We start from the raw sequence: 25,296 nt of genomic DNA on the forward strand, positions 1-25,296 counted from the left end.
AAATGCTGTGGACGGACTTACAAGTAGATGAAATTAAAAACAAACCTGCATTGACTAATCATTAATTACATTTGTAAGTACTTATTGGTGTTACAATTCTTTTCTCTAAAATAAAGCATAACGTGACAATTCTCATCCATGAGACCACTTATCTTTTCAGCATGAAGCGAAGAAAAAAAACAGTTGTGGCCAATACCTTTAAAGCAAAGAAGCAGACAGATTCAATACATTTGTAATCTTTATTGTTGAATGCGTGGCCACAAATATACTGGTTTTCCTTCGCACTGTGCATGAAGGAACAGTTACTATGGAGAGTGATGGTAGATGGGATATATTCTAGGAGTTCACAGGGGTCCCTTTCCTCAGGGGAAGCAAGAGGCCCCTCTCTCCTTGTTAACTACCAATGGCATGATACTGATGCTACTCAACATCTTCCTAAAATGACATGATTAAAAAGTCTCGATTACTATAATTATCATTCTTTTCTTTCATTCCGAGAACTGAAGGCCTGGTTTAGTGGAACAATACACAATGGCAATCCCCTCCCTTTCCCTAAACATTCCTCTGCATTTCATTCAGCAACAGCTTACAAAAACGCAAAATAAAGTACATTTGAGTACAAAAATAAAATCCAAATTACAAACAAGACACAATCCGTCATGTGGTCTTATTTTTTTTCTTCTCATACACAGATTAACACAATACATTAGTCACTGGTCACCAAAAGTACACCGCAAATAAAGGAAAAAAGAAAACAAAAAGATTAGCCATAGGAAATGAACAAATCCGGAGAAGTGTAGATGCATCGTCCTCAACCCTTTCTACAACTGTACTCTTGACTTAGGAGACCCTGTTGTATCGTAAGGCTGGAAGCTTGGTTAGCCAAGGTGTCAAATGAAGACTTTTTTTTTCTCTCTCTCAATGTTTATTCTTCAAATTATGACCCTTGCCCTATCCAAACCTGCCCCAGCCAGAGTCTGTCGACCTTGTGACCCGCTCTCAAACAGACAAGAGGGGAAAAAGGGAGGAAGGGACGGAAATCTAAAAACACTGTTCTATATATTCATATGGACTTATCTGAGCATGAATGTGTATGTGATGAGTGTGTGTGTGTGTGTGTGTGTGTGTGTGTGTGTGTGTGTGTGTGTGTGTGTGTGTGTGTGTGTGTGTGTGTGTGCGCGCGTGCGTGTGCGTGCGTGTGTTTTGTGTATGTGTGGGAGCGCGTGCGTGCATGCACGCACGTGCAGTTTCTCTCGACACATATGTACTCATTTGCTAACATATACAGTATACGCCTGGCTAAAGATGAGAACCAGGGGCACTTAAATTTCATTAACATCCCTGTGATTTCCTCATCCAGACCGCTAGGGGTCACTCTTTTATGTGTGGGTTAGGGGGTAGCGGCGGAAAGATCTTCCGTTTCTCATAGCCCCGTTTTCGCCCACGTCTTTGCTTTTTTTCCCCATACCTCCATTGTATCAACGTTTCCTCCTCAGCTAAGCCTCAACTCATTTGTCGCTTCCATCTTTCTTTTCTCTGGGTTGATATTTTTCCCCCCTTGGATATGCAGATGCACACAGAGCCGAAGAGTGGAAGTGGGAGAGAGACAGAGACACAGAGAGAGAGAGGGGGGAGAGAGAGAGAGAGGGAGCGACTGTTGCGACTTATCAGCTGTCCGCCATGCCGACTGTGCTCCTTGGGAACTCTCAGCCTATCTCCTTCCACTGCCGGTAGAAGTCCACAATGTTCTTCAGTTCCATACCAGCCACGCCCACTGCTTGGATGGCCGCCTGGTTATCATGGGAAAAGTAAAGGAGGGAATCAAAGAATGAATAGAAGATTAACTCAATGAAGCATTCCTCGCTTTGTGAAATATAACAAAACATACAAACATACATACAGACAGACAATAAATGAAAGAACAAACAGACTACAAAGGCTGTGCTGTTCAAGATTCCACTATCACAACCCACAAAGTGTTAGGAAAATGCCACAGGCTGACATGATAAATACTAATTATGATAAATAATAATAATAAGCGAAGCACTGCACCTTTTTATTTAGTTTTTTTCTTAATTCTAAAACAGTGCTAGGTATACTGTAGTTCAATCCAAAAGAAATCACTATTGGGACATGATTGTAATTTAGGTTTTGAACACAACCAGCAGATGGCATAGGTATACCCATTTTCTTCCCTCAGAAAGTCTAGAAACCTTTTCAGCATTTGCAGTGGGTGAACATATTTGTTTTTCATGAACAATCTTCTATACCGCATCCAGAGTGTAGTAGATCCATGATAATCGCACAAGGGTTTTATCTAAAAACTAAACTTATTATATTTAAATATTCTTATGTATTCATTGAATTGGGTTTGATTTATTGTTATTAAGAAAAAGACTAGTGTTACCTGTTCATCATTATGCAATTAATCTTAAGAAAAAGCCTAGTAGTCTGGCAGTTTCCCGGGCCATCACTTAATATGTTCTTATGGGAACTCAGATTTCAAGTACCGTAGCTGTTCCATCCACAAAGAAAAAAGTCAACTTTTCAAAATACATCTGAATCATACAGAAAGTCCTATACTGAAACGGTCTGGTACGAATACATATACTGTACAGTTACCCCTACCAGACAGACAGAAATACTAAATAGTTTATTTAACCTTTGGTTCTTTAGAGGTACGTGGCTAGGCTCGTACGTAACCCTCAATGGTTTATTTAGTCTTTTCAAAATTGATTCTCAAAACGAAGGATGGTCTACGATACAATGAATCACTTGGGTAATCGCATCTCTTGGTGAATGTAGATCAGTGTTACAAACCGTTACAGTTTGAAGTTACCCTTACAACAAATAGTGTTAAGAACTTTGCACGAGTACTGTAACTATGATTGGCGACAAACCTTCATCGGTGCATTCCGGTTACACAGCACTTCCACCAAGTGGCCGGTCAGGATGGTCACCATGCCAGCTGTGTCTTCATCTCCGTTGCTCTGGGAGACAGTCAGCTGACGGCAGCTGTCCACCATCTTGTATAGATGCCTGAGAATGAACCACATACTCATTTCATGAGAACTATATTTCTATAGTGCTTATATGATTAACCCATTAAGACCTCAATAATAATAAGTCTTCTGAATTTTCTGAAAAACCTGTTGCTATATCAGTGGTTCTCAACCTTTTTCACGTCAAAGACCCCAAAATCGTATGAATTTGGCTGCCCCATCTCAAAAGTATTTTGTTCCAGAGACTCCAGAAGCAAAGTTAAAAATGTAATATATATATATTCAACAATTATTGTACAAGCTCGTAAAAACCCAGATATTCTTTGAATAGCCAAAGTATAAAATATGGTTAAAATGATTGTGATGGCGCTATATTAACTACTTTTGCTAACAGATGCTTTCCAGATTTTAATGGGTTGAACCAGTTTGAGCATGTCAGGACTTACCAGGCTTCGATATCCTGCCGTTTCAGTTTGTCTCTCTCAAAACTCCGCCCTGACTCTTTCTGGCATCGAATGTACCTGCACACAGTAGCAAGTTAAATATTAATAGAATAGGTGTAACAAGGAAGAGAATAAGAGATCCAAACACAAAATCCAAGCGATAATCTCTTTATCGTTCCCACCGTGTTCTATGACAATCTGACCATCTAAATCCCCCCAAAACGGAATGGGGCGAAAATATAACACCTCAGCGAGTGGCGAGTGGTCAAAGGCAACACTTACCTATTTCCTTTACGGAATTCAGACTCGAGAAAGCGGATGCCGTCCCTTGCGCCAGGATTTTCCTTCTTCAACATGTCAAGTCCATCAATCACTATGACATGACATTAGATAGAAAATTCAGATTGATATTTCTTTTGGCAAACAACGGTAATAACAACCAATCCTTCTAAATATCAAAAGCAAAGAAAGAAAGCACAGATTACCGGTATGTTAAGGCGGTTTTAATTACATACAAAATACTCTAATACTCCAAATTGAGGGATTGAGAGGAATTTCACCACTTGTGTAAATGTAAACACTACAATGCAATGCTAGTGTGAATTATTTGTCATGCAATGTGTTCTCAACAATAACACATTCAGAACAAATTTAAGAAATTACCCGCCCACATCAGTAGCTGAAGAATAAATCAGGCTTATTACTTCAGAAGAAACATTACAGGACACAGGCATGGTAGGATATGGTGAGACAGGTACAGGACACAAACCTGTGCGCGGGATGATGATAATGAAACAGCCACTGCTGGCCAACTGTCTGATGAGGTTCAGGTGTTGGCAGAGGGCGGCTGTGTCTGGCACCAGGTAGGGCGACATAGACGACTGGGTTTTGGGCTGCTGCAGGCTACCCTCAAGCTGGGACACCTCCAACTGTAAGGAACCAGGGATTGGGAATACTGTTAAGTGGGTTATATGAGATACTGTAATAACTACAATCACAAACACTGCATCGGTGGTGTAGGTAAAATGGGAGCACTGTATTTGAACACCACAATATGTGGTTAATGTTTGACCTGTAGTCGAAGTTGAGCCATGTCCCTCATTAGGCGATTTCGACGAGCCTCCTCCTCAGCCTGGAAAATAAGGAGTGAGACTCAATTGTCAGAGATGGCACAACCACTCTCTTGCTCTCACTCACTCACACACACACACACACACACACACACACACACACACACACACACACACACACACACACACACACACACACACACACACACACACACACACACACACACACACACACACACACACACACACACACACACACACACACACACACACACACACACACACACACACACACACACGCGTAATAAAAACTTGTATTCAATAACAGATAAACATCGGTACCCTGTGGCCACGTGTAATTGGCCTATTTGACTGTCACTCACCATTCGGAACTGTGCCTTAGCTTGCTGCACAAGGTTGTCTTGTTCCGATTGGCTGATGCTGGTGAAGATGCCTGCCTCCGGGTTGAAATGCAGGACATTGCCCTGCAGATTGGTGAGGAAGTGGCCAAAACTGCGGATGCAGCACACCCGTACCACACACTGAGAGATGGAGGGGGAAGAAGAAGACTAAGCACCAAATATAGTAAACCATTGAAGGGAGATTCAAAGACGTGTTAAAGGAGAATTCCATGCTAGAAGGCTTTCTTACCTTTATTTGTAGTTGTTACTCCACCACCAAACAGGTCCAGGTGTTATTTTGTGCAAACGTGCATTATTGGCTATTTCCCCAAATATAAGCCCTCAATGGGGGTTGGGTTTTTGTGCTAATTCGCTTATTTCCATCGAAATAAGTAGTAAAGTGTGATTTTTGAGCAATGAAAATAAGCAAATTAGCACAACACCCCATAGCCCCATTCAATTAAATGCAATGCAATTCAATTCATTGAGGGCTTATGGTAGGGGAAATAGCCAATAATGCGCTTTTGTACAAAATAACACCTGGACCTCTTTGGATGGGGACGTAACAACTACAAATAAAGGTAAGAAAGCCTTCTAGCATGGAATTCTCCTTTAATACAGAGATGGCTGTGAAAGCGGAAATTCAATGTTGAAATTAAACGCATCGACGTCAACAAAAACAAAACAATTTAGCTTTGCCTGGTGAGACGGAAACAGATTACAGACCAATCCTAAAACCAAACTGAATTGTCTGGCAATGTCTGTTTCATCAGTTTGAGATAATGACAATCTGGCATCTGTGAGAGAAGACTGAGATGAGTGTGAATACCTCTTGCAAGGGGCTGAGGGTGGGTCTGTGTCGAGTGAAGTCAAATCGGCGGTGTGCCAGGCTGAGGGCAGGCAGGTGGCGTAGGGCCAGATCCTCGGGCAGCAGCAGACTCTGGACTAAGTTGGGTTGCTCGCACTGATTCAGCAGCTCCGTCACGTCGGCGCTCAAGCCCAGTTCTACAACAGATACATGGTGGTGACCTTCAATTATCCAATTTCTTTCCGCGAATGTCGCAGTGGTTACATAGGGCAAACATAGCTTTAGTTCCACATCAGTCACGGTCTTGGCCACTGTTATGGTTTGTGTACAGAATACAGTGGAAATTATATTTTCCTTTGGATTCTTTATAATAAAAGCAATTCTACTGGCATAAAAGTACTTACATTTAGTGGCAGAGAAAGACAACAGAGATGGGTAGCGGTTAGTATTGATTTTCAAAGGTGAACAATATATAACATGGATAAAAACAATTACATTCGTCATCATTCAGCTCTATCACTGGGTTACACAATATTTTTCGGATGTCAAAAGGAGGGAGGAAATGGGTATACATTTCCTACACGTCTTCCTGTAATGGTCTACTAGACACTCACCTGTTTCAAGCATTTTACTGCCATCTGGTAGCAGGTTTAGTAGCACAGAGAGTCGGTTCCACAAGCTCTGAGAACTCTGTAAAGAGGAAAATGGATTGGACTTAACCAAAAGAAAATAGAATGAAGGTCATTGTTAAATGGACAAAATTAGATGCCATGTCCTCACCTTTGCACACATTAGAATAATGTCTGTGTTTGTCCTTAGCCAATCGACAAAGACCTTCACAACCCTGATGAGCCCCTGATTGGTCAGGATCTCCAGCTTCTCTGACAGCGTCTTTTCGCTGTGTAACGACTGGTTGCTATGTTGGCTACCTTCCGACTCTGAGTCCAAGTCTAGAAATAGAGGTAAATCAGTCATACGGAGGGACTAGTTGACATCTTGATTACCGTCTGAACTCTGAATTTCTCTACATTGCTGGGTAAAACATTTACATAAAGTACAGCATAGGCAGCAGGAGATTCATTCCTACATTGGCCTCCTAATGGTTAAATACCGTCAGATGAATATAATGGGTACAGTAGGCTACTAACGCATCTTATGTGAGCACCATCACGACACACTGTCATTATGGTACTGGTAAAGTGATGGTTTTCATTCACGCTCATGTGACAGGATAATTCTGACAGTGTAGTATAGGGGGCATGATATTTGACAGTTGACGGTACGAAATATACCGGGATTCGAAATCGGCGTTTGTTGCCACAGAACATTAAATATACCAGTAAATTGCAGGCAAATTAGCTGGTAAATTAAATTACAATGTCACTAACCCAAGAGTCAGTCTTTATTCATTTGAAGTAAAGCAAACAGTACTGTACCATTTTCATTGGTTCCATTGGCAGTACCAGGACTTATGTCACAGGGCGAGTCCCCAGGAAGAGGGGGTGTCTCTTGGGAGGGGGTGGCGGAGGCATCGGTGGGGGTCGGGGTGGGGTTGCCTGAGGAAGACGGAGCCTGAGGCCTCAGCAGCACGTTGCTGAAGGTGGGCGCCAGGCGGAAGCAGCGCTTGGCCTGGAAGAGCTGCGAGGACATGGCCTGGAGATTACTGCTGATGCTGGGGTCGCTGCAGGCAGGCAGCAGGGGGCCGTTGGTGGTTGGAGGGATGTCACCCTCCCGATCTTCCTCCTCTTTTGCCCGTTCTTCCTCATCCACGTGCTGGTGCTCCTGTGACCGACCCTCCGGGTTTTCTGAGCTGTCTGCGTCTTCAATGTCTTCCAGGTCCGAGCGCGACTCCTGGCTGTTCATGTCTGAGTCAGTCTCCACGTCGAAAGCCGTTCCCCCCTCCTCTTCTTCTTCCTCTTCTTCCGACCCGCTGCCCCAGCTGCCCTCCTCACCCAGTGGGTCCCTCTTGCGCTCCTTGCAGAGGGAGGTGGTGGTGTCGAGTGGAAGTCTGGAAGACGAGGTGCCGCTTGACGAGTCCGCACGACCCCTCCTTTCATCGTCATCCTCTTCTTCATCACTCTCAAAGCCCTCGCTCAGATCGCTCTCGTCCTCCGGGCGGCCATGTTTGCGGGCGCATCGACGCCTGCGGAGTCGGGACAGGCGGCTGTACTTCTTCTTCTGCCTCCGTTTCTCCTCCTCCATTTTACGCTGCTCAGCCACGTCACCACCACTGTCGCTTTTCTTGGCCAGGCCCCTCCCAGAGGCATCTGCCTCCTTCTCCTCGTCATCTTCCTGCTCCAGTGAGCCGTTGTGCAGCGGCCTCTCGTCATGGCCACCTGCTGCTGATGGGGCTGACGGGTCCCTCGCCTCTAGTTCATCTGGGGGGGACAAAGGTAAAGCTAAATAAAATCTCACGACTGAAATGTTGTTAGGCCAAGTCCTTATCTGTGATTTGTCAAACAGTGTGATAGGGGACCACGGGGTAGCAATTCAGCCAAAGCCGTTGAAGAAATTGCAGATTGAGGTTTTAATATTAGGGTTTTCTGGAGGATTGAACAAGTATTTAATTTCTAGTGTGACCACTTCAAATACTCTGCAAACGAATAACCAAAAACAGAGGTTACAATGAGTCGCAGCGTTACGTGTTGTAAGCTTATAGATTTTTGGTGCAGAACACGTCTTTCTCTGCGAGTTTTCGTCTATGCTTCCATAGAAGACGGACATGCTGTTGTGGTGACCAAGAACTTTAATCCATGTTTTATAAGAACAGGAAGTCTTGTGATCCGAACAGCAAACCAGGGTAACAGATAACTGCCCTGCTTTTGTTTTGAATCATTTGATAAAATATAAGAAATCTGACAGTTCTGCTTAACATTTAACATTTATACACAATGACCCACATCAGGGTTTGCAATAAACATTAATGTGTCAATGTAACGTATATCAAGGGTTGATCAGAGCATGAATTGAGTAGTGTGTTTTTTCAGGTCAGGAAGCCTGTTGATTCAATTTCTTTGAATATACAACTACACATGCAAATATTACAGATCAGCCACATCAAGATATTCATTATAAAGTTTATAGTAAAGAAATACGAAACGTGTTGACTTTTCAATCTTGACTGATGTGTATAGAGGATGTTTATTAAATCCATTCATCATTTAATAACACTATGCCGTGCACTCTGCGAGAGAGAGGGATATAAATATATTAACCTTCTTCCCTCTCATCAGCTCTTAATCCTGGTGTCTTTTAGTACTTCTCATCAATGTGGCAATATTCTTGTCAGATCTACTTTTGAGGGCCGCAGCTCAAGCTATTGGTTGATTTAAATGTTGTGGCTCCAGGAAGAGAAGCTTATTCTACCACTACAATCATTTGAAGTGGCCCATGTTTAAGAGTATGTTCCTCACACCATCCTTAAAAAAAGGAATAGGCACTGCCTTTTTACATTTAAAAAGGTACTGCAAGTGGTATAAAACCAAAGTCTATGGTTACAAAATGAATCCTTAAATACAGCAATGATGCCTATCACAATGGCCTCCATAATAATATAAGGTTTGTTCAGTAACGGGATCTCCCCAGCTCTTTTATTTTTTTGGTGGTACACCACTTTACTCTGATAAAAAATAACCCATTTATCAGCTTCAATTTTATATTGGCACATTTTGTATCAGCTGAACAATCCAGGTGGAGCGAAATGCCTTCACGACTGACGACCTATGTCGCGACGTATATTTTTCCGTCGCAACGTATATTCGAGTACGTCCTGGCGTAAATATCAATTCGTCCCGGCAGAACGGACTCGTCGCGGCTATATCTACCCGTTTGCGACCTAGTAGTTTGACTATTCTTTTACGTCGCGACAGAACGGGACACGTCACGGCTATATCTACCCTTCTCGACGTAAAAGGTAATTCGTTGTGGCGTGTGTGGACTCGTCGCAACAGAACGGAACTCGTCGCGGCTATATCTACCCGTTTGCGACGTAATGGTTGACTTTGTTATATGCCCGGTGCGCGGTGCCCTGCGCGGTGCCCTGCGCTGCCCTACGCCCACCGCGTGCACCTTGCCGGTCCGCCCTGCGCCCTGTGGCCTGGCACGTGTGCACGTGTGCCAGGCCACCGCGTGCACCATGCCGGTCCGTGGAGCCCTTCGCCGTCCCCAGGCGACCCTGCGTTCCAGAGCTGTCACATGCCCACCGAAAATAGCAGATCTACCAGCTCCTCTCCTACATACGGGATGGCCCGACCCGCGTCTGTGGACCCCTGGGGGGGTGTGTGTGTGAGCGTCTGAGCTCCTATCTGTGTGCCTCCCCCCCCCCCCCACCCCATGTGGACCCTTGCAGGGGGGGGGTCGGGGGGTCCCCCTATGCACTTTGTGTAGATGCTGCGTATCGCCTCATACTGAAAAAATTACTATTTTACGCACAGCGCAAGGCAATATGTGATTACGATCGTCCTTCTGGGGGGGGGGGGGGGGGGGGGGGGCTGGCCTACACAATAGATAACCTACCCTGGCCAACACAATAGATAACCTACAAGGACATATGAATTTAATTTATATACACGGCTATATTAATTTAGCCGATCATCAAAGCTCACCGCGCTCGTATAGCGCATTGACTGTCTGTCTGTCTGTCTGTCTGTCTGTCTGTCTGTCTGTCTGTCTGTCTGTCTGTCTGTCTGTGTCTCAATGACTTGCCTTAGGCGGATAATATAGACTACAAGTACTTTATTAAAGTAAAGTAAAAGAGTGAGTTATCATTGCGTTCTCTGCGTCGTAGCGCATGCAGATAGGCAGATAGGGGGGGGGGGGCAGTTCTATAGGCAGGGGCAGAAGGTTCCTATAACGACAGTGGGTGCGTGCCCACCTTAGAGTAGCCTATATATTTTAAGGCACCCGCCCCGCAACTTATTATTATTGGCTTATTATTTTGCCACCAGCGGAGTTGACGGTTGACGCCGTTGTCTAGTATAGACTATAGGCCTGTGCCAGGATGATTTTAAATAAATATGTCTCTGTCTCTGCGTCTCTAGAGCTATAACATATATACTGTAGCACACATCATGTGTGACACATGTGCACACACACACACACACACACACACACACACACACACACACACACACACACACACACACACACACACACACACACGCACACACACACACACACACACACACACACACACACACACACACACACAACACACACACACACACACACACACACACACACACACACACACCGAGTACTAAGTATAAGTAGCATATAGGGTACGGCTCTAAAAACATTAAATACTGCGGGAGCATTACACTAAACAAAGTTGGATTTGTACATTGCAGAAACGTAACATAACGTAAGTGTTCTTATTATTGTCCGTCTGGGTTTTATAATGCAGTGTGAGTCCGCTCCGCGATAGCCGATCTGCAAGCTCACAACGCGTTGCGCTGATTGACAGTGCACGTGCAGCAGCTACTGTATAGAATTATATTTAAGTAGGCTACTTTTTTGTGTGACGTCTGTGTGTTATTGACTTCTTGTTCCTTAATGTGCAGGTTTATCAGAGCGATATAGTGCAGCTGTGAGTGAGTAGGCCTATAGCTGCTGCTGCTGCGTCCGTGCACCAATAGAGCGACCGCGGCAGCGGCACGTATGCTTGAAATATTAAATAAAAATATGTTGGGCTTCCGGGCGTCCGTTTCTGGACTGTACCAACGGGCTTAGGGCCGGACGGTCCCTTAACTCCACGGGCCCCTATATTTTAGGCCCGTGCAGGGCTCTAGTGTGTGTGTGTGTGTGTGTGTGTGTGTGTGTGTGTGTGTGTGTGTGTGTGTGTGTGTGTGTGTGTGTGTGTGTGTGTGTGTGTGTGTGTGTGTGTGTGTGTGTGTGTGTGTCGCATGCGTGCGTAAAGTTAGTAGGCTATCAGAAGCAGCAACCATGCAGAGCTATACCAATCAGATTAAATAGGCTATATGCCTTAAACGTTTGACAAGCAATATTAAAAATACAAATCCACAAGCTCGAAAACCACCTGACGGGCCGCCCAAACGGGTCCGGGGACCCCCGGGCGGTACGGGTCACCGTGGACCCTTGGGGATCAAGGGGGGCCACGGGTGTCCACGTTTGCGGAGACGCTGCCTTCATATTAGCCTACTTAAATAACAAGCAGCTGATCTACAATTGACAATTTGACATGTCATTGCGTCGTATTCTGTCTTTCTTTCACGCACGCACGCACGCAGACATGTCACAGACCACCACATAACCATATTTGTATGGCCATATCGTTTATAGGCCTTATAGCTGAATAGCGCCGGCCGTCGGGGGTTCATTTGGTTCCAACCGTCCCATTATGGTCAACACTTATGATATGCTATTGCATTCTTCCAACTAAAGATTTAAATATTAATCTGAAAAAATGACATGGCACGGACTGGCTCAGAAAATCTCCCTGCATCATTATATCAAAACCAGGCCTATACTGAATGTAGGCAATTGAATTCCATGACTTTTGTTTCAATCAACTGAACTAGACCAATAAAATAGTAGGCTAGTATTTATGTTTTTCGTTAATAATAATGCATGCTAATTATTATTGAACGGTAAGTACGCTGGTATGTATACGCTATGGTATACACTATAAGCTTGTAGATCTGTTTATTTTAAGCATGCCGCCGCATTCTGTCAGAATCTCGTGTGTGTTATTATTGAACCATTTCATTTCATGTCTGTCTGTCTGTCTGTCTGTCTGTCTGTCTGTCTGTCTGTCTGTCTGTCTGTCTGTCTGTCTGTCTGTCTGTCTGTCTGTCTGTCTGTCGGCATCTGATCTACAAGCTCACGCATCGCAGCGGACAGCGGTTGATTATCGCTGGGCCGCAGCGGGTCTATATCGCCTAATGTATCATACAGCGAATGAAAGCAAACGTGTGTGTGTGTGTGTGTGTGTGTGTGTGTGTGTGTGTGTGTGTGTGTGTGTGTGTGTGTGTGTGTGTGTGTGTGTGTGTGTGTGTGTGTCGCGTGTGCGTGTGCGTGCGAACTTCATGACAGTGGTGCAGCATTACATTGTATTTTGATTTGAAATAAATAATGATGAATAGATGTCTATACTGTTGCTTGTGTGTGTGTTATGCTATAGGGTTAGCTGGAACACACGCCCTGTATGATCTGTGGTGCGCATCTACAAGCTCCAAGTGTTGCGTCCACATGCAGCGCGTTGTGAGCTTGCAGATCGTCGGTGCCCCACTATAGAGAGATGGTAGGGTAGTGCCCAAGCCTATTCCTATATGATCTGTGGCTATATTAAAGGCCTTTTATGTGATCTCACATAATGTGCGAGTCAGAGCTAACGTTACTCAATGATCATTTGCGTCTGATTGATATCACAGCACAGCGTGTGCTGAGAGAAGAGAGGGGGGGGGGGGGGGGGGTATGCTCCGTTCATTGGCTCTATATGCCGTGCGAGACAGGATGATTTTAAATAAATATGTCTGTCTCTGCGTCTCTAGAGCTATAACATATAGCACACATGTGTGCACATGTGATGTGTGTGCGCGCGCACACACACACACACACACACACACACCACACACACACACACACACACACACACACACACACACACACACACACACACACACACACACACACACACACACACACACACGAGATTCTGACTAAAATAAACAGATCTACAAGCTTATAGTGTACCTTAGCGTACATACCAGCGTACTTACCGTTCAATAATAATTAGCATGTATTATTATTAACGAAAAACATAAATACTAGCCTACTATTTTATTGGTCTATAGTTGTTTGAAACAAAATGGTTGCTGCTTCTGATTAGTTACTAACTTTATTAGACCAATTTAAAATAGTATTAGATGTTTTTCGTTAATAATAACTTATGCTAATTATTACTGAACCATTTTAGATGTTTATATTTCACCAACAGGCATGATAATGCATTTATACTGCATGGCAGAATAGGCCAGTGGCCACCGGCCGGCGCAGTACGGCACAATCACAGCTCAGTCCATTTTAATATCATAGCGCAATTCCATGTTTATATACATCTGCTGGTGGGGGGGGTGCTGCTATATGTTGATTGCCCATTTGTATAACACATTATATAATATAGGTGCTTGTATGGTGCGTGTATATAATAGGCCTACATTTAAATGACCACATTTAACACACACACACACACACACACACACACACACACACACACACACACACACACACACACACACACACACACACACACACACACACACACACTAGAGCCCTGCACGGGCCTAAAATATAGGGGCCCGTGGAGTTAAGGGACCGTCCGGCCCTAAGCCCGTTGGTACAGTCCAGAAACGGACGCCCGGAAGCCCAACATATTTTTATTTAATATTTCATACGTGCCGCTGCCGCGGTCGCTCTATTGGTGCACGGACGCAGCAGCAGCAGCTATAGGCCTACTCACTCACAGCTGCACTATATCGCTCTGATAAACCTGCACATTAAGGAACAAGAAGTCAATAACACACAGACGTCACACAAAAAAGTAGCCTACTTAAATATAATTCTATACAGTAGCTGCTGCACGTGCACTGTCAATCAGCGCAACGCGTTGTGAGCTTGCAGATCGGCTATCGCGGAGCGGACTCACACTGCATTATAAAACCCAGACGGACAATAATAAGAACACTTACGTTATGTTACGTTTCTGCAATGTACAAATCCAACTTTGTTTAGTGTAATGCTCCCGCAGTATTTAATGTTTTTAGAGCCGTACCCTATATGCTACTTATACTTAGTACTCGGTGTGTGTGTGTGTGTGTGTGTGTGTGTGTGTGTGTGTGTGTGTGTGTGTGTGTGTGTGTGTGTGTGTGTGTGTGTGTGTGTGTGTGTGTGTGTGCGTGTGTGTGTGTGTGTGTGTGTGTGTGTGTGTGTGTGTGTGTGTGTGTGTGTGTGTGTGTGTGCACATGTGTCACACATGATGTGTGCTACAGTATATATGTTATAGCTCTAGAGACGCAGAGACAGAGACATATTTATTTAAAATCATCCTGGCACAGGCCTATAGTCTATACTAGACAACGGCGTCAACCGTCAACTCCGCTGGTGGCAAAATAATAAGCCAATAATAATAAGTTGCGGGGCGGGTGCCTTAAAATATATAGGCTACTCTAAGGTGGGCACGCACCCACTGTCGTTATAGGAACCTTCTGCCCCTGCCTATAGAACTGCCCCCCCCCCCCTATCTGCCTATCTGCATGCGCTACGACGCAGAGAACGCAATGATAACTCACTCTTTTACTTTACTTTAATAAAGTACTTGTAGTCTATATTATCCGCCTAAGGCAAGTCATTGAGACACAGACAGACAGACAGACAGACAGACAGACAGACAGACAGACAGACAGACAGACAGACAGTCAATGCGCTATACGAGCGCGGTGAGCTTTGATGATCGGCTAAATTAATATAGCCGTGTATATAAATTAAATTCATATGTCCTTGTAGGTTATCTATTGTGTTGGCCAGGGTAGGTTATCTATTGTGTAGGCCAGCCCCCCCCCCCCCCCCCCCCCCCCAGAAGGACGATCGTAATCACATATTGCCTTGCGCTGTGCGTAAAATAGTAATTTTTTCAGTATGAGGCGATACGCAGCATCTACACAAAGTGCATAGGGGGACCCCCCGACCCCCCCCCTGCAAGGGTCCACATGGGGTGGGGGGGGGGGGGAGGCACACAGATAGGAGCTCAGACGCTCACACACACACCCCCCCAGGGGTCCACAGACGCGGGTCGGGCCATCCCGTATGTAGGAGAGGAGCTGGTAGATCTGCTATTTTCGGTGGGCATGTGACAGCTCTGGAACGCAGGGTCGCCTGGGGACGGCGAAGGGCTCCACGGACCGGCATGGTGCACGCGGTGGCCTGGCACACGTGCACACGTGCCAGGCCACAGGGCGCAGGGCGGACCGGCAAGGTGCACGCGGTGGGCGTAGGGCAGCGCAGGGCACCGCGCAGGGCACCGCGCACCGGGCATATAACAAAGTCAACCATTACGTCGCAAACGGGTAGATATAGCCGCGACGAGTTCCGTTCTGTTGCGACGAGTCCACACACGCCACAACGAATTACCTTTTACGTCGAGAAGGGTAGATATAGCCGTGACGTGTCCCGTTCTGTCGCGACGTAAAAGAATAGTCAAACTACTAGGTCGCAAACGGGTAGATATAGCCGCGACGAGTCCGTTCTGCCGGGACGAATTGATATTTACGCCAGGACGTACTCGAATATACGTTGCGACGGAAAAATATACGTCGCGACATAGGTCGTCAGTCGTGAAGGCATTTCGCTGTCTCTCGAACAATCACTATAAACTGTGTCTTCCAATTTCCCCTTGGTTAACCCGTCAACTTTAAAGCGAGCTTAGTCCAGACAGAGCTCGTGCACAAAAGCTGCGATATGTCCTGTGGCGTTGTCAGGGCCGGAGGAAGCCGTGTCTTTCCTTTTCAGCAGAAAAATCGCCACAGGCAGCACTTTTCCCTCATAACAGGCAGACAGTGTGAACACTCCCTAAGCCTAAGCGTGGAAAAAGAGATTTCCCTGCCCACCTGCGTTGTCTGTGTGCAGTGGAGGCACCTGGCTCTCTCCTTCCTCCAGTTCAGCCTGCAGGCGGATGTTAACATGATTGACCAGGTGGGAGAACAGGGCCAGTGTAAAAGCTATGGAGGCGCTGTACTGCTTGGAACCTAGAGCAAGAAAGACATTCAATGAACAGGTGAAAAGGCTTTCATTTGAAAGTCTTGTCTGGAGATATTCAATTATACCAGAGTGAGAATTTAAATTTAAAGTTAAAGTTAAAAAAAATACAAATATTTATTTATATTTAACAATTTCAAATGACAATGTTCACCTTTTTTCTATACACACATTTTTCTTTGAACAAATGTGCTTTTATTTTTACCCATCTTTTTAATTAGACGTTATGCCAAATTTCACATTTGGCATAATGTACACATGAAGACACCTGTCGTTTCTTGCACATGCAAAGAAACACACAATCCATTATGCAACCCAAGTTGTTCACCCTGCTGAACAGGTGCCTTGGACAACTGGTAGGAGTTGCAAGCTAAGCGACAGAGATCACCATCCCCAGGTGATCCAGCCTCCTACCCTCGAACATGCCCAATTATGTTTTTTTGGAAGGCTTAGCCAAGCTCAAGGCAACAGAGGATTTGAACCGCATATCAACGAATGACTTCATCAACGGTAGGCAGGTTTGAGCATTTCAAATAAGATTTATTTTTATCCAGGAAGATAAAGTCTATAGTTTCTATTAAGATAGAATCCCCACCGATTAGGGTTGTCCCAATCCAATCACGTGAAAAATCGCTATTGGCAGATACTCTAAATCAAATGATCGGAATCGGATCAGGAGCATGTTATCAGGACATCCCTACCACTGATGAGGATATTGTTAGGCACTGCAGTTTTCTAAACTGTCCATATAGCATAGTTCTGAGACACAGAGTGAGTAAACGGATATGGTGGTGCCATCTTATAAGCATTAGTGAGGACCACTTTATATTAAGAATATAAGGTTGAAAATGGGCAACGTGCTCCTTCATAACATCCCCTGATCAGTAATCACTATAGTGACACGCACTGCCGTCTTAACCGGCCGCCAGACAGTGGCGGACACTGACCTCCTCTCTTCAGGCTGTGCACCACCATGAGGCATGTGACCACCATTTTGAAGACCAGAGCATCAGGTAGGACAGGGCAAGGGCTGTCGGTGTGTTGCTCTTCGTCCTCCTCACTGGGGGAGTGGTGAGCACCGCTGTGTGCCGGCAGCGGCAGGTAGAAAAGCACCAGGTTGAAATCTTCCAGCACCGACTGGCACAGTGACGTCAGCTCCGTCTCCATCGTGCTACAGGGGAGAGGAGCGATACAACTGAAATTGATGCTAGTGAACTAGTGAAACGATTTTGAGGTGAACTATTAGGGCTGTCACAATCATGAGATTTTACTTGACGATTCATTGTCATTCAAATAATTGCAATTTAACGATTTAAAAATGTTGTCGTTTTTGACATTGAATGTTTTATCACGTTTCTGGTTACCTTAGCGGAAATAGTTTATCTATAACATGGGTTCACAAACCTTTCAGCCATGATCCCAAAATAGGGCTGTGTAGGGGGTTTTGTAACAATTATGAGAGAAATTATAGAGAGAATACATCATAAATAAATACTGAAACCAGATATAATCAAAGTTAATGCATGCACTGTGTAAACTCTCAATTTCCATTTTCCAGCCAATCAGTTAAATTTTTTGTGTTTGTTTTTTTAATAATCTGGGGACCCCCCAAAATAATTTCGGGACCCCCGAGGGGTCGCAACCCCCAGGTTGGGGGTTGGTATTTTTTTTATGATACACATAAGTAAACCCTTACCTGTTCTTGGGCTGTAGTAGACTCTGGAGGTACATGAAGCTTACCAGGAGTCGCTTGATGTCTTTAGATCTGAACAGAACATAATGTTAGGATGTAATGGTAACTAGAGCGGAAGTAGAAGAATACGCACATCGACAGGCTGGGTGCTGGGCTAAAGAAACTTCACTAAATGTTGTACTTTTATAATAAGGGAGCACTCCCTTATTATAAAAGTACAAACTTTTGTGTATGTTCACATGACCTGATGAAGATCAAATAGATCGAAACGGAATTCTCAATAAAGAACGTCTTTCTTGTACCTGTGGTGTGCGAGCTCCATCCAATATCTACTAGGATGTAATGTTAAACCATCCATTTATCACTACTAGTGAAACACTATAAGGTTCAGAGCATCCCCAAATAACATTCCCTACCATCATTGTAGGTTCTGCTAAGATATTTGTCATTTACACAGCACAAATCAGAGACTTTTTAGTTTTACACTTTTTCTAATAGTATAAGATAATGGGGAGATATATTAATCATACTCTGTTAGTGTACGGGTCCATTTGGTTCCATTAGTACACTGATATGAACATGAACGCGATGCAGCTGCTCTTTGGATGAAGGACATTTCAGAGATAAAATGGCCAGTAAACTTTCCCTACCCCTGGAAACAAATCCATTGAAAAGTTAACTTTCATTCCCCAGACTGGCTACGTGAGCCTGGCGCCATCAGTGTGCTGGATATCAAATATTGAAAAAAATAAAGGGATGTAACAATCGCCCCTTGTGTCTTAAGGCAAATTATTAACGAAGGAAAATTAAACAACAGATTCGTAGGGATATAGTTCAAATTATTTATATAGAGATGCTGCAAACGTATATTGTCAAACAAACGGTGTACCATCAAACCAAGCACTTGGCAAAGTGCGTCTGTCCCTGTCGCTCTCCCTACAACATAAAAAGAATAAACAGGCAGACAAACTGAGATCAACAAACAATTCTTTCAAAACCCCTCCCGCCCCCAAACAAGTCCCGGCGCTCTCTGTCGCGTCCTGCTACCACGTTTACAACCCACAAAACAATCCACAACCCGCCCAAAGTCAAGTGCACACAACCGCGCTAAGTGTTAAATAAATAAGAAGTCCGCGTTCGTCCTCCTCCTTAATTGAATGCGGCATGCCAGCGACAGTCTTTAGTAGTTCCTTATCCAAAGAAAAGAGCTCCTCCGCTCTGAACTAAACAAAAAACAAATGGGGTACCCCTTAAAGTTTGTAATCCAACAGAAAGCCTTTGGCTCGATCTCACTGGTATGTAGGCTAGGTTGTTCACACTCCAATGGCAGAAAACCACCGACTGGATACCAGTCCAAACGCCGATCGCCCGACGGCGGCAGCAATTAAGCGGTTGTTTAATTCCCCGACGGTCCCGACAGATCTGTTGCTAACGGCTGCAGATAGCGCGATCAAACTTTAGTACATTAATCTGACTGCTACCTGGCGCTCCTCTTCCCCGTGTAGGCCTACACAATCATTCAGCTTTTTCCCCCTGTCCCCCGTGTGTCACTTCCTCCCTATGTCACCTTGTGTGGGTGGTGACATCAGTCTCTGTCACCTGTCACTCATCACTGTCCGAGGCCCATTACAATTCTTGTGAATAGGAGAATACTATGCATCACACGTTATATTTCTTTTCATAAATACCAACATGTATAAGGAAAACAAAGTAGAAAAACATTACAATGTGCTTCATCACAGGGATTTGTCTAAATTACACCGAAAACTCGACCTAACATCTTGACAGACTTCTGGTTAAGTATACCCTTACCTTTGTCGGGAAGGTGACAGTTTTTTCATCTCTTGTTTCTTGACCTGGTGATACATCTTGGCAGCTTTGTCAAAGAGGCGTTTAAGGTTGCCATAGGCGCCCTCAAAAGGGGTCTCTGATTGGATACTGATGGAACACAGAACAAACATGAAGGAGCTTAGTTTCTTCATTTATGGGACCTACCTGCTTTAATTAATTTGTGTTAAAATCAATAAACATACGTAAAAGAAGTATTGACAACATTTCTCAAGAAATAGCAAACGTAGAACCCCCAATACTATATAAAAAAACATCTTAACATTTATTTCATATAATGATTTAATACCCAATAAGCTGAACCTAACAAGTTTCCACTAGAGAAAATACATTCCCATTTGTGTTAAATTAAACTGATGTGGGCTATTGGTTTTCCATGTTTACCATTAGCAATGTCATACTTGAACAGGACGTACGTACATAGTGCTTGCTTTAATTATAACTAAATCATTTCTCACCAGCGTAGGTAGTAGTATGTTGCTTCAACATTGTAGAACTTACTCCCTGCCAGCGTGCCCAGTTGATTAAAAGGCATTCCTGAAGATATAACATTTGAAGAACGAGTTAGGAACTCCAAATCCAAAATGCTATCTAAATTTAGTTCAATTCATAGCATAAACTTAGGACATTGCACATAACAGGATTTTTGCAGCGTTATTATTGAGATCATATAATAACACAGCAACAATAAAAAGGTTACGTAAGAGCAGAGATCAGTTCCTTCAAATCATGGAACTCATTTATATTCTCACAAGTTCATGGCCAAGTCATCAGGGCAAACACTGCCCTCTTCTGGTAAATGGAAGCACTTTGATGCGTCACAATTTTAATTTATACAATATTTGTACTCGTAGACATAAATGCACTTCCCTTCAACTTCTCCTGGCCTGGTAAACACCAATCCTTACAGTACATAGCAGCATTTTTTCGATGGGATGCAGTGCGTCGTGGGACCAGGTTTTAGGTCACTGTCACTCACCTACATGTGGCGTGACAGACAAGGCCTGGTGGTAGAACCTCTCACTCACCTACATGTGGCGTGACAGACAAGGCCTGGTGGTAGAACCTCTACTCACCTACATGTGGCGTGACAGACAAGGCCTGGTGGTAGAACCTCTACTCACCTACATGTGGCGTGACAGACAAGGCCTGGTGGTAGAACCTCTCACTCACCTACATGTGGCGTGACAGACAAGGCCTGGTGGTAGAACCTCTCACTCACCTACATGTGGCGTGACAGACAAGGCCTGGTGGTAGAACCTCTCGGCTAGCTGTTCAGCCTCCACGCCGGCCAGTTCATTCTGATAACGGGCTATGAAAAGATAAACATTCAAGAGAAAAGCTTGTTAGAATCTCACAAAACTAATGTGACAAGGACTGTATAGTGCAGTTTATAGTGTACACTGGTTCCCAAACTTTTTCATGTCAAGGACCCCCAAATTGACACTAATCAGCCCGCAAACCCCCATTTGAAAACATATGCCAGGGACCCCCATAAGAGAAGATCTTTACAGCTCTAGCAGTGATTCTCAAAAAAAATTTGTGAACCCCAGTTTGTCATGCATTAGGCTACGGACCCCCATTTTATGACATTACTATCTCTGGGACCCCCAATTTATATTGTAAAATCAATGTTAATTTAACTCTGAGAGTGTACAAATGGAACCAAATGGATGCTACACTCTCAGAGTTACAGACCCATAAGGGTCAATTTGGTTACAAACTATCATTTAGCTGAAGACCCCCTGGAACTCCCTCAAGGACCCCTGGAATGAAGGGTGTAGATATCGGGCTTCATTTCACACTACAGATGTTGCCAAAACAAGACAAACCATGAAATAAAGGCAAAAACATTCTATACCACTCGGTAGTCTCTGTAGTGTAGTGCACCAAAACATGCAATATCCCAGTTCACTAACACACACACACACACACACACGAGAGATTACATTAATTTCATATTACATACATAGATCTCCTAGGTTAACCAAACAGCGATGACAGGCCATCTGTGCCCACTCCATCTCCTTGGGGGTGGCAGACACCGGTTTTTTTCGGCCTGCAGAGAAAGGTTTGTTTCTTTATTAATAAACTGCAGCAACAACAATGCTGAATACAGATGCTTTGTATGAGTGGTGTTTATTTTGGGAAACATGTAATTGACACTTATCCAGAGTAATGTATGATTGACAACAGAACATGAGTTTACATTTCCTGGATGTTCGACATTACATGTTGGTATAGTAACTGATAACGCAGATTGAAAAGGGTCAGCGAAATAGAGCTCTGGTTCCTTGATTCTTAATTCATTTTTGATTCCTCGATTGTTGATTTGCATACTATTTGGCCAACATACGATAACATTTTGATTCAGGGGCCTACTATCCATGTGAGATGACATCTTGTTGTGCCTGGCTAACACTATTATGTCAGGGTTAGGGTTTTAAAGTATATACATTTACTTTAGCTCACCAACAAACTGAAATGACATTAATTTAATTGTTTATCATTGTATCTTATTTGGAGATAAATTAAAGCCTATCTAGCAAATACAACTCACATACCGGCAAGAAACACTTGCTTTTAAAGCCAAAGACATCCATCTACCAATTCACGCAGACATCTTCAACCCACTGCTCAACTTCAATCTAGACAACCAATTTTAAGGTAAACCCCACCAGCCGACTTCACCAATCAATCAGCTTGGATAAAGGAATGGGAGTCCTAGTATGTCCAAAAACAAACATCTGGTTACAACAAACATATGTTCATGTAGTCATCAATAAATATAAGTGTACAATGAATACATGAATGAATATACATCCATCGCCATTGATTATATGAATGAATATACGGTAGTCCATCAACGATGAGTATATGAATGGAATATATCAATTCTATCACCAATATATGAATTAATTTATATACAGACGTGGAATTTTAAAAACATGATGATCATGGCGTTCTCTCTACCTTCACACTGTTGAAAGCTACAATAAATTTGCTTCAAAATTGACAGTTTACTCAAATTATATATGAACTGCTATGCAGAGCTTTGAGTTTAGGCCACTTTATTTGCATGGAGCCGTGAATTGTTTAATTACTAGATGTCATTTTACAGTTTGCCAGCTAATCCAACAATTAGTACATCAATGTCTTTCTCCCATGAAATCCATGAACCACGACTAACCATGCTTATATGAAAGTGTGCTCAGAAGGGTTAACATTCTCACATCATCCATGCCATCTGTATTTTTGTTAGGGAAGATGCTTTTCCTCTAAGGAGAGGCTTTGAGGAATCTGCCACATTAAAAGCTGCAAACTGTATGATGGCTGCCTTAAAGATATTACTCAAGAGAAGAAAATAAGGACCCTTGTGCACTTACAGAAATTGAAAGACGTTTAGCACCGACAAGCCTTTTTCATGCATTTTCGCAGAATGAAAGCATTTTGCAATGCATTTATTATCTGAATATTGTCTTTGCCTCAATTGACACCTTCGCAAATCCCACCACAACAGTGAGTGTCCAATGCTATCTTAGCAACCGTTGTCAATTTAACCTACACACACACACACACACACACACACACACAATAATTTGCAACATTAAAGGGATAATTCACATTAAAAAACTCAGCTCTACTCAGGCTTATGTGAACACCCCAGACAGTTTTTTAACCCATATGCTGCCTCCTGCTGGACACAGAGCCAAATGGAAGGATTACTCAATTACACTGGATTGTGGCCTGTGGAATCAATAGATTGATCATTACACCCCTGATGTCACCCCTTGATGTCTCTTTATTATTTAGCTGTACTTTAGGACTGAATTATGATGGATGAGACATTGATTTATTCAAATGTTATAGATGTCTGGTGTGTTGGACACATTTTGTGTTGTGAGAGCATGGGGGGGGGGGGGGGGGTGAGAGAGAGAGGGAGAGAGAGAGAGAGAATGAGCAAACAAATGATTATGCAATACAAATCTGATGTGTATGATCTGTCTCTGGCACTAACCAATGAGCGGATCTGTGACATGGGTCCAGTCAATGCAGTCCTGCAGTTCCAACTGGTAGTGGGACTGGATGTACAGCAGCAGGTGCTGGTAGAAGCCCACACCAGCAATCAGATGGGTCCTGTAGGCGCACTCCAGCGCACTGCGACTATGGATGTGCTACAGAGAGAGAGAGAGGGGGTTTGAAGAAAAGGAAAAGGGTGGTGCAAGGATAAAGTATCAACACGGAGTCTAGCGGTTTGAATCTACCACGGTGCATACACCAGACTATGTAATGTATAATAAACGAGTGACAGACGCATCGTAATGAGGTATATGAATTAGGGCTGGCCAAATGGAGACATTTTATTAACCGGTTACCGTCAGGCTTTGCGACGGAGCAGATCTTGCATGAAGAGAAGTGAGCTGGAGTGAAGGGACGTTTTTTTGGGGTTTTTTTTACAAACGCTGACCTGTGTGAGCAGCGTGACCAAAGTGAAGCGATTGAAGAGACAGTGGAAACAAATATATATCGTCAGGTTTGAATGCACCTTCAGTCCCCAAGCCTCTAGCCGAATCATAGCTGGAAGGAGGCGTGCAACCACGTTGTGTCTGGCAAAGCCAGGCTACCAAGTCTCCACCACCGCATCGATTAGTTTACCTACCAGCCAGGTTGTCTGCAGTGTGTCTGTCGGGCAAACTCTGTGTCAATTAGACGGCGGAATTAACGTTCCACTCCTCGCCAATATAGTGGCACATAAATTGTCAAATAGCACTCTGTGGTGAGTCCAACAGTCGAGCCACATGCGTAAACTCCAGTAGCCAGTTCATGTGCGTAAATACCGTGCCGCAGACAGCACAATGGCCGCCATCCCGTGCCGTCGGTAAAATAAAATTATAAACACAACCAGAGATGCAATATCAGTTAAGTTGACCAAAGTTTGGCGAAAGCACGGTGGCTGCTGCTAGCACACACTCAGAGTGTAGGCTAATAACGTGGAGGAAGTTAGAAGAGGCCAGGGTGCCCTGTGGGCTTTTATTTTTATTGGTTCACCATTAGCTGTTAGTGTTTGTCGGTTGCCAATTTCAACGGTTATCGGACACTCCTAATATGAATACAACCGTTTTGAAACATTAACAAGAGCATACACAGTAGCAGGGCATGAAGAACAGTAGTTATACAGTGGAGTCGAGGTGAGCCGTAATAAGGCCCCATATATATTCAAACATCGCAACACAGCCTCTCCAAGTGTATCACTGCTGAAT

The 25,296-nt window shown here is 43.9% G+C and overlaps 1 protein-coding gene across 1 annotated transcript in view; it reads right to left on the bottom strand.

Annotated features, from left to right (window-relative positions):
• Positions 1 to 225: 225 nt before the first annotated feature.
• The window catches only part of smg5 (SMG5 nonsense mediated mRNA decay factor), a 33,615-nt gene continuing 8,544 nt past the window's right edge, over positions 226 to 25,296 (bottom strand). The window contains exons 4-22 of the mRNA XM_083760909.1: positions 24,054 to 24,210; positions 22,005 to 22,094; positions 21,258 to 21,347; positions 20,494 to 20,572; positions 20,000 to 20,125; positions 18,191 to 18,259; positions 17,442 to 17,665; positions 16,347 to 16,484; positions 7,161 to 8,102; positions 6,505 to 6,674; positions 6,339 to 6,414; positions 5,746 to 5,921; positions 4,899 to 5,057; positions 4,518 to 4,577; positions 4,215 to 4,374; positions 3,728 to 3,818; positions 3,449 to 3,523; positions 2,901 to 3,039; positions 226 to 1,790 (exon numbers count right to left, since the gene is read on the bottom strand). Coding sequence (XP_083617035.1) covers positions 1,707 to 1,790; positions 2,901 to 3,039; positions 3,449 to 3,523; positions 3,728 to 3,818; positions 4,215 to 4,374; positions 4,518 to 4,577; positions 4,899 to 5,057; positions 5,746 to 5,921; positions 6,339 to 6,414; positions 6,505 to 6,674; positions 7,161 to 8,102; positions 16,347 to 16,484; positions 17,442 to 17,665; positions 18,191 to 18,259; positions 20,000 to 20,125; positions 20,494 to 20,572; positions 21,258 to 21,347; positions 22,005 to 22,094; positions 24,054 to 24,210 — 3,105 coding nt within the window. The 3' untranslated portion in view covers positions 226 to 1,706. The remainder of the gene's footprint in view (positions 1,791 to 2,900; positions 3,040 to 3,448; positions 3,524 to 3,727; positions 3,819 to 4,214; positions 4,375 to 4,517; positions 4,578 to 4,898; positions 5,058 to 5,745; positions 5,922 to 6,338; positions 6,415 to 6,504; positions 6,675 to 7,160; positions 8,103 to 16,346; positions 16,485 to 17,441; positions 17,666 to 18,190; positions 18,260 to 19,999; positions 20,126 to 20,493; positions 20,573 to 21,257; positions 21,348 to 22,004; positions 22,095 to 24,053; positions 24,211 to 25,296) is intronic.

This window comes from Protomyctophum parallelum (genome assembly GCF_964188405.1).
Source record: "Protomyctophum parallelum genome assembly, chromosome: 3".
Classification (NCBI taxonomy): domain Eukaryota; kingdom Metazoa; phylum Chordata; class Actinopteri; order Myctophiformes; family Myctophidae; genus Protomyctophum; species Protomyctophum parallelum.